This window comes from Arachis ipaensis, chromosome B08, assembly GCF_000816755.2.
Source record: "Arachis ipaensis cultivar K30076 chromosome B08, Araip1.1, whole genome shotgun sequence".
Classification (NCBI taxonomy): domain Eukaryota; kingdom Viridiplantae; phylum Streptophyta; class Magnoliopsida; order Fabales; family Fabaceae; genus Arachis; species Arachis ipaensis.
In genome coordinates this window covers 125,535,055-125,550,918 of record NC_029792.2, presented here as the reverse complement: position 1 = coordinate 125,550,918, position 15,864 = coordinate 125,535,055, and the positions used below count along the sequence as shown (strand labels likewise).

Sequence of the window (15,864 nt, the reverse complement as noted above, 5' to 3'; positions counted from 1 at the left end):
TGCATAGTAAGAGAGAAGCCAGAAGCGTCACAGCCAGCAACACATAGAACCACCATGAAGGTATGTCTTTGTATCTTTTCATCAGTCTTGTGTGGATATCTTCTTTACCCTTGGAAGAAGCACGATATTGCTCCATAATCTCACTAACGGAAAGAGCAGTGCAACATATATAATATATATGATGTGAAATTTATAACACATGATAGATAATTAGCAACTAAGACACATATGTGTATGTATGTACCTTCCATAGAAGCAAACGACATGAGTAAGGGTGGCGGCTATAGTAGCAAATCCAAATCCATAAGTAAGAGAAAAAAAGACACTTAATTGAATAGGACCTTGCTTGTAATACTTTTCATAATCGATCTGAAACTTGTCATTGACAATGGCACGTATGTCATATTCTTGGCCTTGAGTGGTGAACAAGTCAGAGGAGAAGATGGGGAAGTTGTGTGCATTGTAGACATTGAAGGCCCAGTAAGCAATAGGGATGACACCGTAGACAATGAGCGAATAGCCGATGAAGACGTTGACAATGGCGAAGAAGGGAGAGATGAGAGGACTGTACAAGAAGGAGGCGATGACAGTCCAGTCAAGAGTAAAGACTCCAAGTCCTAAGCCATTCATCCCTGAGCCAATCTGCTGGGCGGTGATCGACTTGGGAAATGCCCAGCACATCCATGAAATGCTTGAGAGTGTGGAGAACAGGTAGCCGGGGACAATGTACCATGCAAAGCTGCACACCATTGCTATAAAGAAGAACTTTGCCCGTGAAACTCTGCGATCGTCTTTCTCATGCAAAGCTCTGCACATGCATGCGTTACATCAATTACATTATGTATGCATAGCAATCAATTAGAGAAGCTATAGATATAGAAAAATTAGTTTTTTTCATTTTAAAAATTTTTAATAAATAAAAAATAAAAAAATTTATGTATTTTTATTTTAATTAATTATTATTAATATTAAATTAATAAAAAAATAATTTAGATAACAATACCGGAAAAGAGAAACCTGGACGAGGGTACTAGGCCACCACATTTGAGCGGGCTCTACCACGTATTTCCTTAGCAACCCTGCCCAGCCATATCCTAACACCTGCACCATTGGAGACTTATTTTAATTTGTTATCTCTCTTAAATTTATTATCACAATTCACAAAAAACTAATTTTTCTATAAGAAAACATATAAATATATCCGGATTGAACTAGGAAACAAATTTGTATTTATGTGCTGATCGCGAAGCATGCCAGTAAGCGTCTTCCTTGTCTAGTGCATTGTTAAGTTTATACTAAAAATATATAAAATAATAGAAATGATTACATATATTATTTTGTGTATTTTTTTTAGTATTTAAAGTGGGTGAAACCTGTTAAATGATATATAGCACTTTGAGTCTCCACTATTATATTTACCTTAGCTTGAACGCCAAATTGCAAAAACCCATGCTTTGGTATCTCAAATCAATTATTTTTTATTTTTTTTGTTTTGTTTCTGTGAGATAATGACAATAACTAATCTACTGTAAATGTGAACTTCATTTATAGATTTATTGTTATTGGTTAATAAATTATTGCATGCGCAGAATTTAAATCTCAACGCTTAAATAATTAACTATTAAACAACCTAAATTAGTTTGGAATACTCGAAATTAAAAAGGCCATGCATGCAAAAAGAAAGCTGCAAACATTACATTTCGAGTTCTAACAACTATGTCATTAACATAAATAAAAAATAAATGAAAGATTGTTGTAACTTGTCAGAAACCAAAAAGCAAATGAAAAGTGTAATAGAATAATATAGAGTAGTAAGATGGTGGTGGTGGTGCCTGAGTGGAGATGATGAGAAGCCATGAAGCAAAGAAGGAGATCTTCCTTTCATAAAATACTTTGATGATGGTGACAATTGCGACGGCATAGGGTGAGCCGGAGCCGAAGGCGCTACCAGCGTTGGCAAAGATGGTAATGAGGACATGCTCCTTCATGTTGAACGGTCCAGGGTTGAAGGAGAACTTCCAGGAGCCAATGCCGAACTCGGTGGTGGGGAGAACCGCGGCCATGAATTGACCGATGGGGAGGGTGGCTACCTGGATGGTGATCTGCGATATGATGAGTGGCTCCGTCCGGTAAGAAAAGAACTGGTTGAGGAATGATAGGAGGCAGCAAGAAAAGAGGCCAAGGAACCACATTCGGAATGTCCAAACTGGTTGGCTTGGGTCATCACTGTTGCTAACTGTCAGTCTCACTTGCTCAATTGGTGACACCTCTTCTCCTCCTTCTTCCTCCTTTCCATTCTCTTTCTCCATAACTGTTGACATTTCTTCCTCTGCATTCTCCATATTCTCTTATGCTATTTATATTTTAAAAATTATTCTTATTCCAGATTTTTTTATTTGACGGCAATAAAACTTGAAGCGTTGTTCAAAGATTCCTGATGACGATGAGTTTGAGACTGATACTTAGCTTTTGCTATTGTTTCCTCCGCCCCCTCATATGTTGCCAATTTCCAGCTTTCTAACCATTAACATTAGGCTACTCTTTCTAATCAAATAAGCCATATCATCCAATCGCTCTCAGTTATCAACTTTAATTTCACGTGAAGTCGACCATAAGTCCGTACCTGAGTTTTCACTTTATTTAATATATATATTTTTAGTTGTGGCCGCAATAATATTATTCCATCTTTTTTGTGAGCTAGATGAAACGAAAACACGGGATGATGAACCGTTTTCCAACTAGGATTTGCATCAAAAGTGAAAACTATAGCTCCAGGAGGTCTCAGCGTAAAACAACCCATAACAAACTTATACTTTTCATGTACGGTATCATAGCCAAAGCCATAATATACTCCACGTTTTACTATGAAATCGTTGAAAAGGCCATTTGAATGGAACGGATGGCGATACCGAACGGGTACTGGGATTGAACAATGTCAGAGTTTCAAAGGGAAAACCTTCAGTTTGATGATGCGACTTCGGTCAATCGAAAAGGGCGTGAATAGTGTAATTGGCTGAAGCTGGTGATAAAGAACAGAAGGTTGTGAACGCATGATGGCGTCCCTTCCCCGATTCCAGCACACCAGTGCGGTGGCTGAGTTAGGGTTGAGCTTCGAAGGTGGTGCATGGCGAATTCATGGCTAAAGATAGATGAGGGAGTTCCATGAACAGCACATGCTCCTCAGTTGTAGGAGGACCACCCTCACTGAAAGCCTCTACAAGATTTCTCTAATCACCTCTTCTGGAGGTTCATCTTCGTACTCATGACGTTTCATTCTCGTCATTGGAGAATTAGGGTTTCTGTTTTCCATTCTCATGATTTGCATAGGGGTTTCTGTTTCTTCGAGAACCTAATTTGGCCTGCATATATACACCAAAATCAGCCACTAATATATTAAGGGAAAGTTTACGGGACCAGCAGATTTATTAAAATTTGGCCAGCATTTAGCCAACAAAAGGAAAATGAGTGATTCTCCACCATTAGATGAAATCTCACACCATTAAATATACTATTGATGGCTAAGTGATGGCTATAACTCACAAAATCTGCTGCCCCTAGCACTTCTCATATATTAAATATGGAAAAAGTTTAGTAACAAAAATTTTTCAGCCATAATTAGTCAAAACTTTCCATAATTCACTTCATTTATATCATTTAATATCAGTTTTATTTTTTATTCCACTCTCTTATCATTCTACCTATCACCGTTCTTATCAAATCTACTTATTAATGATATTAATTATAAAATCATATCCCTTGTTATTAGGCATTATTATAATCAATACTTAATATTCCTTTTCATAATTTGATTTTTATATATAAAAATACAATAAAAATTAATAATAATTATATTTAAGAACGGTAATTATAATATCAATTACATTAAATAATTGCAATTAATTCTTTGTCCGTTATGGTATTTATCATCAATTATTGGAGATATGAAACATGAAACCTATCCTAATATATACTTTATGATAATTCAATCATATTCATTCAAAAATTACAAGAATAACACCATTGTAAGTACAATAGTGTATAAGCCAAGAAATTTTACAAGAAATTATTTTTAACTAGTTTTGATGAGGTATGGTAATAAACCGATTTTTTTTTTTTATGTGTATTTATAATTATATTGTACTGCTATATTCATACACATAACATTCATACGTTTGTATACATAACATCCATAATTACATACAACTAACATCTAAAAATTAAATTCATGTTTATTAGATATTACAACCATACACGCATCATTTTTTAGTTATTGCATAAGTAACTATTAAGTTAACACAAATATTTTTAAATTTTATCATAATTGAATTTAAAAAAATGTCAAATTCTTAAATTAATTTATTCAATTGATAAATTTACTCATAACATCCATAAATTTATCCACATAACATCTATAATTTCATATTAATAACATCCATAATTTATACTCATAATATTCATAATTTCATACCTATGATGTCTATAATTAATAAATTTTTATAATTAATATTATCAAATTTTAAACTATACGTCTTATTGTATTCTTCAAATTATCTCATATGTGCACTAGTAGATCGTGATTTTAATTATTTTAATATTTTTTTAATATTCATATGTATGCTTATTATTTATTGATTTTAATATGACGAGTTAATAATTATTTTTAAAAAAATATTTTTAAATTTTTGTTTATATTTTATATTTTATTTTTTATTTTTTAATAGTCTATATGTAAAATATAAGTTGTATAGTAGAAGTTGTTAAAATTTTTTAATTATTTAACTTTCATAATTTTTGCAGAGAATTATTGCATTTAACGGATAATAATGTGATTGAGAGATGTTAGAGATTTGATTTGAGAAAAACTGAAATTGATTTTGGAGTTCATTAATGACTCCAAATATGCAGCAAAATGATAGGTGATAAGGAGGATAAGTGATAAGGAAGTGTATCTCACTTGCTTATCAAGAGAATGGAAATTTTTACATGATATTTCTATATTGTAATTATTTTTTGGCTACCTAGCATTAAATATATGTTAAAATATAAATATACATTGAAAATAAATTAAACTACACATGTATTTATACATAAATATATTAATGGCTGATTTTAGCGGTTGATTTTAATGTACTAATAACATTTTTGATATATATATAATTCTCATGATACTTCATTTCAAGAGTGTATGTATATAGAAAAAAATATAAAAAGTAATTTTTAGTTGGTCAATATTAGTCAACTTAAAAAATTTAGATTATATAATTTAGAAAGTAGAGTTTAGAATTTATGATTTAAAATCTAAAATTTAAAATAAATAAAATAATTTAAAATAAATAACTAATACTTGCTAAAAAAACTAATCAATGTTGCTCACCCAAATCATTTAAATATATGACCGTTGATTAATTCATTTTTTTTATGGATAAAAACTTAGGTGAAGTCGACTTCACGTGAAGTTGATACCTGAGAGCCGTTAATTAAATTAGTCAAATCATTTAACCTGAGAGCCGTTAATTAAATTAGTCAAATCATTTAACGGCTTTCAGTATAACTTCAGGTGAAACTGTACCTGAATTTTCACCTTTTTTATGTATAAATATATATACCATAAAATGAATATTGCAATTTATTTGTTTAGTTATTCCAGCAAGATTATTAGAATATCAAAGAAATTTCCAAAAATAGTAAATTACAATTCAACCATAACTAATATAAGAGAATATTAGAATAGACTTTTGCATTAATTTATAAAAAAATATTAAAAGATTAAATATTAATTAAAAATAATATATTTTGTTCATCATCTAATATTATTCTAATCAATAGTTTTAAGACCACAATAATGTGAAGGTGAGACCAAGCTCTCATGGCAAAGGAAGAAAGACATCCGATAAGGAAAATAGCCGTAAAGATAAAGTAGTGTGTTTTGACGTAAATTATACACAAATAAACTGTCATTAGATTTATCCAGTGCCAAAAGATTATGATCTTCTGAGACATACAGGGGTGCTACCGAAACATATGGTGAGATTAAAGTAGTAAATGGGATTGCCAACCATTTAATCCAAGACTCTTTAACTCCATGCTCCTTCATTATCCAGAATGTGCAAAACAGTGTACACGTTGTGTAAACAGAATAACAAAGACAGTTATTGTGGAGTGACAACTGAGGCACTTGGGTGTAGTCAGAGCACCTTGAAACAATAGGCAGACACATTCGACCAAACGACTCTGTTTTCAAGTCGAAAGTAAGAACGAACCACTCAGTTTTATAATTTCTAGTACTAGTAGAATCATACACAAGCCAATTCAGAGTGCCGCTCACAAATATTCCATATCCGTTGTCAGCTACGTGATACGGAAACACGGGATGATCAACAGTTTTCCAACAAGGATTTGCACCAAAAGTGAAAACTACAGCTCCAGATCTCACTTTGGAATCAGTTATAAGAGACGAGGCACCACAACCCATAACAAACTTGTACTGGTCATGTAGAATATCATAGCCAAAGCCACCATAAACAAAATTTCCGCACTCGTGGGAGCACCCGAATGGAACGGATGGGGATACCGAACGGATACTGGGATTGAAAAGAGTAAGAGTTTTATAGGGAAAACCTTGAGACAGACAGAGCAATCCGTTGCAAGATCCCCTGATGAATTTTCCGGGAGCTGGATACGACACGAATGTTGTCTGCTGGCGATAAAGAATAAGAGATTGTGAAGAGCAATGCATGATGTCATCTTTCCGTCCTGATCCCTCCTCCCAACACAGCAATGGCGGCCGCTGAGTTAGGGTTGAGTGTTGAACGTGGATCATGGCGAATTCATGGCTGCAGATTAGGGAGTTCCATGAACGGCACACGCTCCTCAGTCGTAGGAGGACCCTCACTGAAAGCCTCAACAAGATTTCCCTGATCACCTCTTCTGGAAGTTCATCTTCGTACTCATGACGTTTCATTCTCATCATTGGAGAATTAGGGTGTCTGTTTCCCATTCTCATCAGTGGACATAGGGTTTCTGTTTCTTCGAGAAACTAATTTTGCGTGCATATATATATATGGTTCTCTGGGCTCTGGGCTCTTTGATGGCCCGTTAGTGAAGCGAACTAAGAAAGTCTCAACTAAAAAGGGAATGAATTATAGAAAAAAATAATAATTTGACTGAGAAGGTTAGGTAGAGGCAATTTGCATGAATTGCTGCTATTTCCTTCAAATTCTAATATGGATTAATGGTTTTAGGTTCCGCCATGGCATAGTTAACTCAAAGAATTGTATGTATTGGGATACATTCCGGTGTTGGAGAGGGTGCATCCCTTCCCTAAAGCCAAACTTATGAGCAGCTAAACTAATAATTTCTCTCTTATATTTAGATTCAGCATTCCTACATATTCAAATTTTTTTAACAATAAAATTCTATTAAATTAGTTTAAATTCAACAAAAATTAATTCTATTAATAAAACTATGTCTGCTTAAAATTTTATTAAATTAGTCTAAACTTAACAAAAATTTGTTTTATTAAAGAAAACGACTTAGACATACTTAAAATTAATTTCATTAATGAGAGAGAGCATATTAGATATACTTTAACTCTCCAGTCTCCACTAATACGCTTTAATATAAATACCTATTTTTTTGCGGTGTTTCGTCTTCATCCTCGTTTGTTCGCGTTTTTTATAAACATGATTTGGAGACTTAAAATATCTAGAGTTGTTATGAGACTTAAACTAATCATGAGTTATGAGTCACCTTTAGAGTTTGTTAACCTTGGCTTTCTGCCCTTCTATTTCAATTAGTAGTTACTGTAAAAATCCCATTCTTAATCTTAAATATGTATGCTTATTTTTCCTTTCAGTACAAGGGTGTTTCTTATTGGGGCTAATTTTTTTTATATTGATTAAATATATATATAATATATTATTATTGGAAGATTAGGTATTTTTTTTTATATAGTGTTTTTTTTATTGGTATTTGTTCAAATCGGAGGGTCCGATTTGTTTAAAAAAAAAATAAACTTTGAAGAAAAAAATAAACTACAAATCAGAGAGTTCGATTTGTATTTTTTATTTTTTTTTTATTTTTAAAAATAAAAATCGAACTATCAGATTTCAACTTTAAAAATTTTTTATTTTCGAAAACACAAATCAGACCGTCTGATTTGTGATTGTTTGTTTGAAAAATAAAACAAATCAGAGACACCAATTTATCTTAATCATAGTAAGGTAAAGCACCTCTCTTCTCACACCATTTTGAGATACACTCTTCTCTCACACACGAAAAAGAATTCGGGCCCTTCTTAGACTTTCTCATCACTATTACACTCCTAAATGTGCTCTGTCAACTGCAACGGTCTATAAGACACCCTTATGATCTACCTATTGATTTAGAAGGTATATTTAGTATTTTAAATATTAATTAAATCAAAAATATTATTTGTATACTAAAATCAACTACTAAAATTAGTCACCATCATTTAAACATACCCTAAAAATAATAAATTTTAGCAAAAGTATAGAGTATTAATATACTATTTGTCAATTTGTTACCAATAATAATTAATTATTATATTTTAAACACATGTATAAAAAGATACATCCAGGAGATATATCTATAAAGATACTTTCATTAAATACAGTCATAAAAAAGACACTTTTATTAGACACATTTATAAAGATATTTTCATTAAACATAACTTATAAATAAAAGTTGGCAGAAATTGGTAGAATCTTGTTGACATTGTTGGTAACATAGCGGAATTGTTTTATTTTATTCATCATGTAATATTGCTCTGATCAATAGTTCTAAGACTACAATAATGTGACGGCGAGACCAAGCTCTCATGGCAAAGGAATGAAGATGTCCAATAATACCCGTCAGGCACATGATAAACTAGTTGGTTTTGACGTAAATTGTCCACAAACAATCTGCCATCCGATCCATTTAGCGCTAAAAGATTATGATCTTCTGGGATATACATATACAAGGGTGCTATCAAAACATCTGGGAAGATTCCAACATCGAATGCTGGGATTGGGATTGCGAACAATTTAGTCCAAGACTCTTCAGCTCCATACTCCTTCATTATCCAGACACTGTAAATAATTGGCGTATCCGGAGTGTGAAAACAATAAGAAAGACAGTTATTGTGGACTTGCAATTGAGGCGCTTGGGTGCAGTGAGAGCGCCTTCCAATAATAGGCAGACACATTCGACCAAACGACTCCGTTTCCAGATCGAAGGTAAGAACGAACCACTCAAATTCATCATTATCTATAGCACTAGTAATAGTAGGATCATACACAATCCAATTCAGAGTGCCGCTCACAAATATTCCATCTGCTGAGCTAACTAGACCGTACGGAAATACGGGATGATCAACAGTTTTCCAACAAGGATTTGCACCAAAAGTGAAAACTATAGCTCCAGATCTCACTTGGGAATCAGTTATAAGAGATGAGTAACAACAACCCATAACGAACTTGTACTGGTCATGTAGGGTATCATAGCCAAAGCCACAAAAAACACGTTCTCCGCACTCCTCGGAGCACTCGAATGGAATGGATGGGGATACCGAACGGGTAATGGGATTTAACAAAGTCAGAGTTTCAAAGGGAAAAAAACCTTCAGTCAGGCAGAGCAATCCGTTGCAAGATCCCCTGATGAATTTCCCGTCAGCTGGATACGACACGAATGTCGTTGGCTGATGCCGGCGATAAAGAATAAGAGATTGTGATGAAGAGCAATGCATGATGTCGTCCGTCAGTATCCATTCCTTCCAACATAGCAATGGCGGCGGCAGCTGAGTTAGGGTTGAGCGTTGAAGGTGGAGCATGGCGAATTCAGGGCTGGAGATTAGAGAGTTCCATGAACGGCATATGATCCTCAGTTGTAGGAGAAGCCTCACTGGAACCCTCAGCAAGATTTCGCTGATCAGATCTACTGGAAGACTATCTTCATATTCAAGGCGTTTCTTTCTCGTAGTCATAACACAATTATGGTTTACGTCTTTCAAGAAGCTGAGCTGAAGTATATATGCGCTTGTTTGGATAAATTATTAAGAAAAGATTGTTTTTTAGTTATCTATTTTTTTATTTTTTTAGTATTTTTATTTTTATTATTAAAAATTTACCAAATACATTAAAAAATAAAATAAAAGTTATTAAAAAAGATATTTTTTTATCAATTTAATGATGTCCTGCAATTTCTTAAATAAGTATAAAGAGACTATGTCATTTGAGGTATAACTCATTGGCATATTTTAAATGCTTTATATAATTAAAAAACGTTAAAATAGTTAAAAATTTATTTATATTTTAATATCAATAAAATATTAAAATATCATCACAATTTATTTAAAAGTATTTTATATTTTATATATAATGTGTTCCCGTGTCTTATAAGAATTTAAAATTTATGTGTCTACCATGTTTCGTGTTATGTCGATCCTTTTCCCGCTATAAATATTCGATCACATAATAAAAACCAAAGAAAAGAGGTCTTTTGGAGGAAAAAACATGGCAATTTTTTTTTTGTTGAATAGAGAATATTTTTTTTTTATTTCAAGCCTTGGACTGAAAAATCAGGTAAAATAAGAATGACATGTTCAATCTCAAATCCATTTGAATGTAGTCAATAACAGTGGAGTCACCAATTAATGTGTATTTGAATTGTTAATCGACTATATGTTTTTAAGCGATTCTAAATGTCTTTAGAAAGATCAAAAGTGATTAATGCTGTAATTATACATACTTGTAAAGAACTTAAACGTTGTAATTATACATATTTTGGGATTTATGATTTACACTTCATCTACCTCCTTTCAACATTTATAATATTAACTAAATATTTTATAATTTTTTATTGTTGGAATATTGGATTGTATTAGATTTAGAAATCCATACGATAGATTATGATTGTTGGAAGTCAAACGTATTAAGTTGTTTGAAATTATGGACAAAATAAATTGGAACAAACCAAAATTAATTAAATTGTTTTTAAGTTGAAAGAAGTTTATCCTTAAAAAGTTCGTCATCACCAATTTGGTCCAAAACAAAACTTCATCAATATGGTGACATAAAAGTAACCAATTTGTAATTCACATTTGTAATGCCTTACAAAAAATTCAAGCAAAGAATGAAAGGTCGCTTGTACCCATAATGAACAGTATTAACAGTAAAACACTGGTCCTAAATAATTCAATACACCAAAATCTTGCTCTCCATTTTCTTGTCTTTGGAGATGTAAGCATATCCTTTTTTGACACCACACCAGTTCCTTATGGTGCATTGTTTTGTTGCTCTTGTAGATGAAGAGGAATGGTAGGCCTCCAAGTTGTGCCATTAGGACTGTCCATGAGAGTAATCCCAACAACAGCCAAATCCTTTCTTATTGCGTCCGATTTGGCGTACTCCTTTTGTATTCTGGCAGCGGCCCGTTCTTCGATTTTCTGCAAGATTTCATCTTCTGTCAAGTTCGCACGTTTCAAAGCTTTTTCTCTAAGCTGCTGCAGAACCTGTAGATATTGATACAAGTTGTAACTCAGAAACACAAACTCCACCCTTCAGCACCAGTACGTTCACCATTTGATATGGAGAGGGAAATGTTATTTGAATTGCTAGTTCTTGTTCACCATTAGATTCTGATGCAGATATGGGAATTTATGGAAATTGGGAGGGTGAAAAATGACTGAGCGAACTAAGATGTGGAGAAAATTTAAATACACATAAACTAAGGATTCGTACCCCCAACAAAACATGGTCAGGCATGATATCTCAAATGTAAAACATTATTAGACGACAATGACAGAAACCAACCACTTCAAGTGCATTCATACCTTAGAATAACTTGTAGGCAAAAGTCCTAAAATAGTCAGGACATTCCTGATGCTCTTCTCCAAAGCTGCAAGTGATTCTATTCGGAACTGTCGTTTTTTACCCTGCACCAAGGATTATGAAAATGGATAATCATAAGCAGCATTTATGTGATATCTTGTAGTATTTATTTTCATAAGCATTCATATGAAATCATCCACAAGCTTTAATAAAGTGGCATTCTTTAGCACTGATTTTCTCTAACAAAAGACCTGAGACAACCACTTCAGAATATTTGCATCAAAACCAGTAAGAGGTCAACATAAAGCCCTTTTCAACCTTTTTCTAGGATTAGGTCATTGTGATTATATAACGAGTTCCAAAATTAAAATATAAATCAGATTGAATCCAGATGCATTATTATATAATAACCAAAGATGAAGTTCAATACATCAAACATTTAAAAAAGACATCTATTGCAGCAAAAAATAAATAAATAAATAAATAATCATAATTTCTAAGACACACGCAAGAAAATACCATACCTGACGAGTATGCAGCAAATCATTGATTGATTTTAATGGATCAGCCAGTCCAGACAATACAACCGGGGTGTGTAGATCATCAGACATTGAGGTTACAAAAACATTATGGAAGTTATCAATAATGTTTGCAGTATCTGGTGGGATGGAATCCTTCCTAACTGTCTGATCATGTTGATTCAGAAAGCTTTCACATTCATGCAATGTCTGCAAATACATCGACGTTTCAAGATAGCAACACAACAAATACAATGAAACAATAAAAGAAGCAAGCCCAATTAAGATCCTTCAGAGGCAAATGCATAGAAGATGAACCATGCAAGATACGCGGATTCACAAATTTAGACACTGAGTGGAGAGAAGAGGTAATTTTTAGCCTAAGAAAGTGGTACCTCGTATATATAAAAAATACGGTCTGAAGCACTTTCAAGCTGTATGATAGAGTAGTTAATTGGAGATCGATAATGCGCACCCATCAAAAAATATCTCAAAGCCAGAGGATGATAAATGTCTACAACCTGATAACCAAGAATGTTTATGGTATATAAGGGTTTAAACATTAGACTGGTAATTTGGTACTAGAAAATGGTAAGTCCTTGGTAAAAGATATTAGACGTTAGTCTGTTTAAAGATTACATCATACTTAAGCAGGTTCAGTATGAACCATAGTAAGGTGTCACCTGCCGTATTGTGAAAAAGTTTCCCAGAGATTTAGACATCTTCTCAGAGTCAACAGTGACAAATCCATTGTGTACCCATAGGCTTATATCGCTTTTATTACATGCAGCACAACTCTGAGCTATTTCATTTTCATGGTGGGGAAACACAAGGTCAACCCCTCCACCATGGATGTCAAAAGAGTAACCAAGATAAGTTGCACTCATAGCACTACATTCAATGTGCCAACCAGGTCTTCCAGGACCCCAGGGACTCTCCCAAAATGGCTCTCCTGACTTTGCAGACTGCAGAATGGTATTGAATATCCACAATAAAAAAGTTTCAAGGTATAGATCCATCAGATTTCGATAAATAATGATGAAAACTATTTAATCAATCAGCATTATTATTATTATTTGTCACCAATATATACCTTCCAGAGAGCAAAATCAGCAGGATGTTTCTTCCTTGAATCAACGGCTACCCTCTCACCAGCTCGATTGTCTTCTAGATCTCGACCAGATAATTTTCCATATTCAGGAAACTTTTCTACACTATAGTAAACATCCCCATCAACAATGTAGGCATAACCATTATTAAGTATCTGTCCACAAGCATATTAACTGATCAACAATTTTCGAACAACTGACAGCATCATATTTCATATTTCTTAAACAGACTAAGAAACAAGAAACTGGTATTAATATACTACAAAGAGAAGCATTTCATATACAAATAGCCTTAGAAGCATTTCATATACAAATAGCCTATCAATATAAGCCTTTTCATAAACACAACATGAAACAATAGCCCAGAATTTGACAATCTTCCCATGTTTCATTTGAATGACAGAGAAAAATGGAAAGCAACGATACCTTCTCAATCATATCAATGATTTGGGGCATGTGCTCTGAGACTTTTGGTTCCACAGAAGGAGTCAGACAATTAAGCGTTATCATGTCTTGGCAGAACTCTTCACAGTAGCGTTGACTTAAACTGATTGGATCTTCGCCTAATTCATTTGCTCTAGCAATGATCTACAGAATTTGAAAATTCCAGACTCAGATCCTGTCATACCAATTAAAAGCAGTGGGTACTTTGCATAACAAAAGAATATAATCAAAATCCAATCACTACTATTTCTTAAGGTCTAAATGATAAAAACAGAATACTACTTGAATGGCCAACATTACAGACAAGCAAGGTCATCGAACCTAATCATAAATTAGAATCTTAAACATAAAATGATTGCAGAAAGAATAAAGCTGTTCACACAGACAGAACTTACATCACATATTCCATCAGAACCTCATTTCTCTCCTCTACTTATCGCAAAGTGACACCAAATGCCTAGTTCAAAAAACAGAATCTTGAAAATAATTTTCTTACTTAAATGATTTTGCTATTATTAATGTTGTTTCCAACAAGTGATAAATCTAAGTACTCAAAGCACAGTCATAGTGAGGTAGTTAAAATTAAAAACAGGAGTAGAGTCATAATCTGAAATTTAATATTTAATATTTACTAAGCATCTGTTTGTTTGGGGAATAAAAGACAGCATTTTTAGAAGCAAACACAAGTAAGAAAAGAAATCAAAAGAATTGGATAAAATTGTGTAGAATAGCAAACACAACCAAACGAGTTTTTCTTATCTGCTGTCTGTGTTCCTTTCTCAGTATCTAAACAGAATCAAAGAAAACTATTATATATACCAAATTTTATACAACCAACTATGGCAATTCAAATAAAAGAGAAAAAGGAACTAGTTTCTCTCACCTTGTCATCTACGTCAGTGAAATTGCGAACATAAGACACTTCGTATCCCAAATGCTTAAGGTACCTGCCTAATTGCAAAACCAACCACACAAATTCAAACCAATTACTATCAAAACAAGGATTATCATGTTAGGGATTTAGTGATTGAGAGAAAGAAAGAGAGAAGAACCTGAAAAGAAGGTCGAAGTTGACGTAGACGCGAGCATGGCCAATATGGCTGAGATCATAAGCGGTTACACCGCATACGTACATTCCAACCTTGGATTCCACTTTCGGTCTCAAAAGCTCTCTCTTCTTGCTCATCGTGTTGTGCAGCCACACCTCGGGAGATGGACCCTTCAGATTCTGGCCCTCCGATTTGGATGCGAAAGTGCTGTTCGCCGTCAACGGCTGAGATTGTCCCACAGAGCTGCTGAAGCAGGAGAAAGAAGAAGAGGAAGGAAGCTGCTTCTTGTTGTTAATGCTGCGGAAGAGAATGGGTCGAGTGGAGTGTGGAATCGAAGAGAAGAAGAAGAAGGGTTTGTAGAATTTGAGAAGAGATAGTGTTCCCATTTTTTTGGCCCTCACAAGTTCACTTCACGCAATGATTAATGAGGATTGAGAAACACTGAGTCAGCGAGTTCACTCGGTTTATTCATCAGAGAAAGTGTGAACTGAAAACTGATAAGTGATAAACTGAAATTCTAGTTCTGAGTCCACTTAAGAGTAATGGTTAAATCAGTGAATGGCATACTCCTTTTCGGATTAACACATTATCCTTTGTTTCAGTTTTTCTTTTTTACAGCAAAAAAATATTTTAGGTTTTTATTTAAAGATATTTAAAATTCCTAACTTTAAAATTCTATCAAAAAATAGAATTGTTGAATCATTTTTTAAAAATAGAAATACATAACTCAACTCTAAAATTTGACGATTTTACATCAAATAACTTTTTCAGTTTTTTCCCTCTTTGTTGTGAATGAAAAACCTTTTTTAAAAAATAGTAAAATAGATCTAAAAATTTGTTTCAATTTTTGTTTTGATTTTTTACATAGACCTTTTAAATAGTTATTAAACATTTCCACAAAAATTTGAATCAA

At 33.3% G+C, this 15,864-nt stretch overlaps 4 protein-coding genes across 9 annotated transcripts in view; all 4 read right to left on the bottom strand.

Annotated features, from left to right (window-relative positions):
• Nucleotides 1-2,309, bottom strand: part of LOC107612439 (oligopeptide transporter 4-like) — a 4,548-nt gene extending 2,239 nt beyond the window's left edge. Inside the window, exons 1-4 of the mRNA XM_016314140.2 lie at nucleotides 1,833-2,309; nucleotides 1,004-1,101; nucleotides 245-808; nucleotides 2-143 (exon numbers count right to left, since the gene is read on the bottom strand). Of these exons, the coding sequence (XP_016169626.1) occupies nucleotides 2-143; nucleotides 245-808; nucleotides 1,004-1,101; nucleotides 1,833-2,309 (1,281 nt within the window). The remainder of the gene's footprint in view (nucleotide 1; nucleotides 144-244; nucleotides 809-1,003; nucleotides 1,102-1,832) is intronic.
• Nucleotides 5,816-6,997, bottom strand: LOC107611708 (F-box/kelch-repeat protein At3g23880-like). Its single transcript, XM_016313609.1, has one exon. It carries the CDS (start codon nucleotides 6,995-6,997, stop codon nucleotides 5,816-5,818), a length of 1,182 nt encoding a protein of 393 aa, XP_016169095.1.
• Nucleotides 8,774-9,997, bottom strand: LOC107611707 (F-box/kelch-repeat protein At3g23880-like). The gene has a single exon (XM_016313608.2). The coding sequence runs from the start codon at nucleotides 9,983-9,985 to the stop codon at nucleotides 8,774-8,776; it is 1,212 nt and encodes a 403-aa protein (XP_016169094.1). The 5' UTR covers nucleotides 9,986-9,997.
• Nucleotides 11,057-15,474, bottom strand: LOC107613633 (cysteine--tRNA ligase, chloroplastic/mitochondrial). Of its 6 annotated transcripts, none has more exons than XM_016315726.2 (9): nucleotides 14,955-15,474; nucleotides 14,786-14,849; nucleotides 13,885-14,046; nucleotides 13,443-13,613; nucleotides 13,033-13,314; nucleotides 12,745-12,870; nucleotides 12,356-12,559; nucleotides 11,834-11,935; nucleotides 11,057-11,512 (listed from the first exon to the last, which is right to left on the bottom strand). In XM_016315726.2, exons 1-9 carry the CDS (start codon nucleotides 15,335-15,337, stop codon nucleotides 11,276-11,278), a joined length of 1,731 nt encoding a protein of 576 aa, XP_016171212.1. In that variant the 5' UTR covers nucleotides 15,338-15,474; the 3' UTR covers nucleotides 11,057-11,275. The 6 variants fall into 6 exon arrangements, with proteins under 6 accessions (XP_016171212.1, XP_016171213.1, XP_020965722.1 ...); XM_016315727.2 differs by having other exon boundaries at nucleotides 14,786-14,853; nucleotides 14,955-15,150; XM_021110063.1 differs by having other exon boundaries at nucleotides 13,885-14,077; nucleotides 14,955-15,029.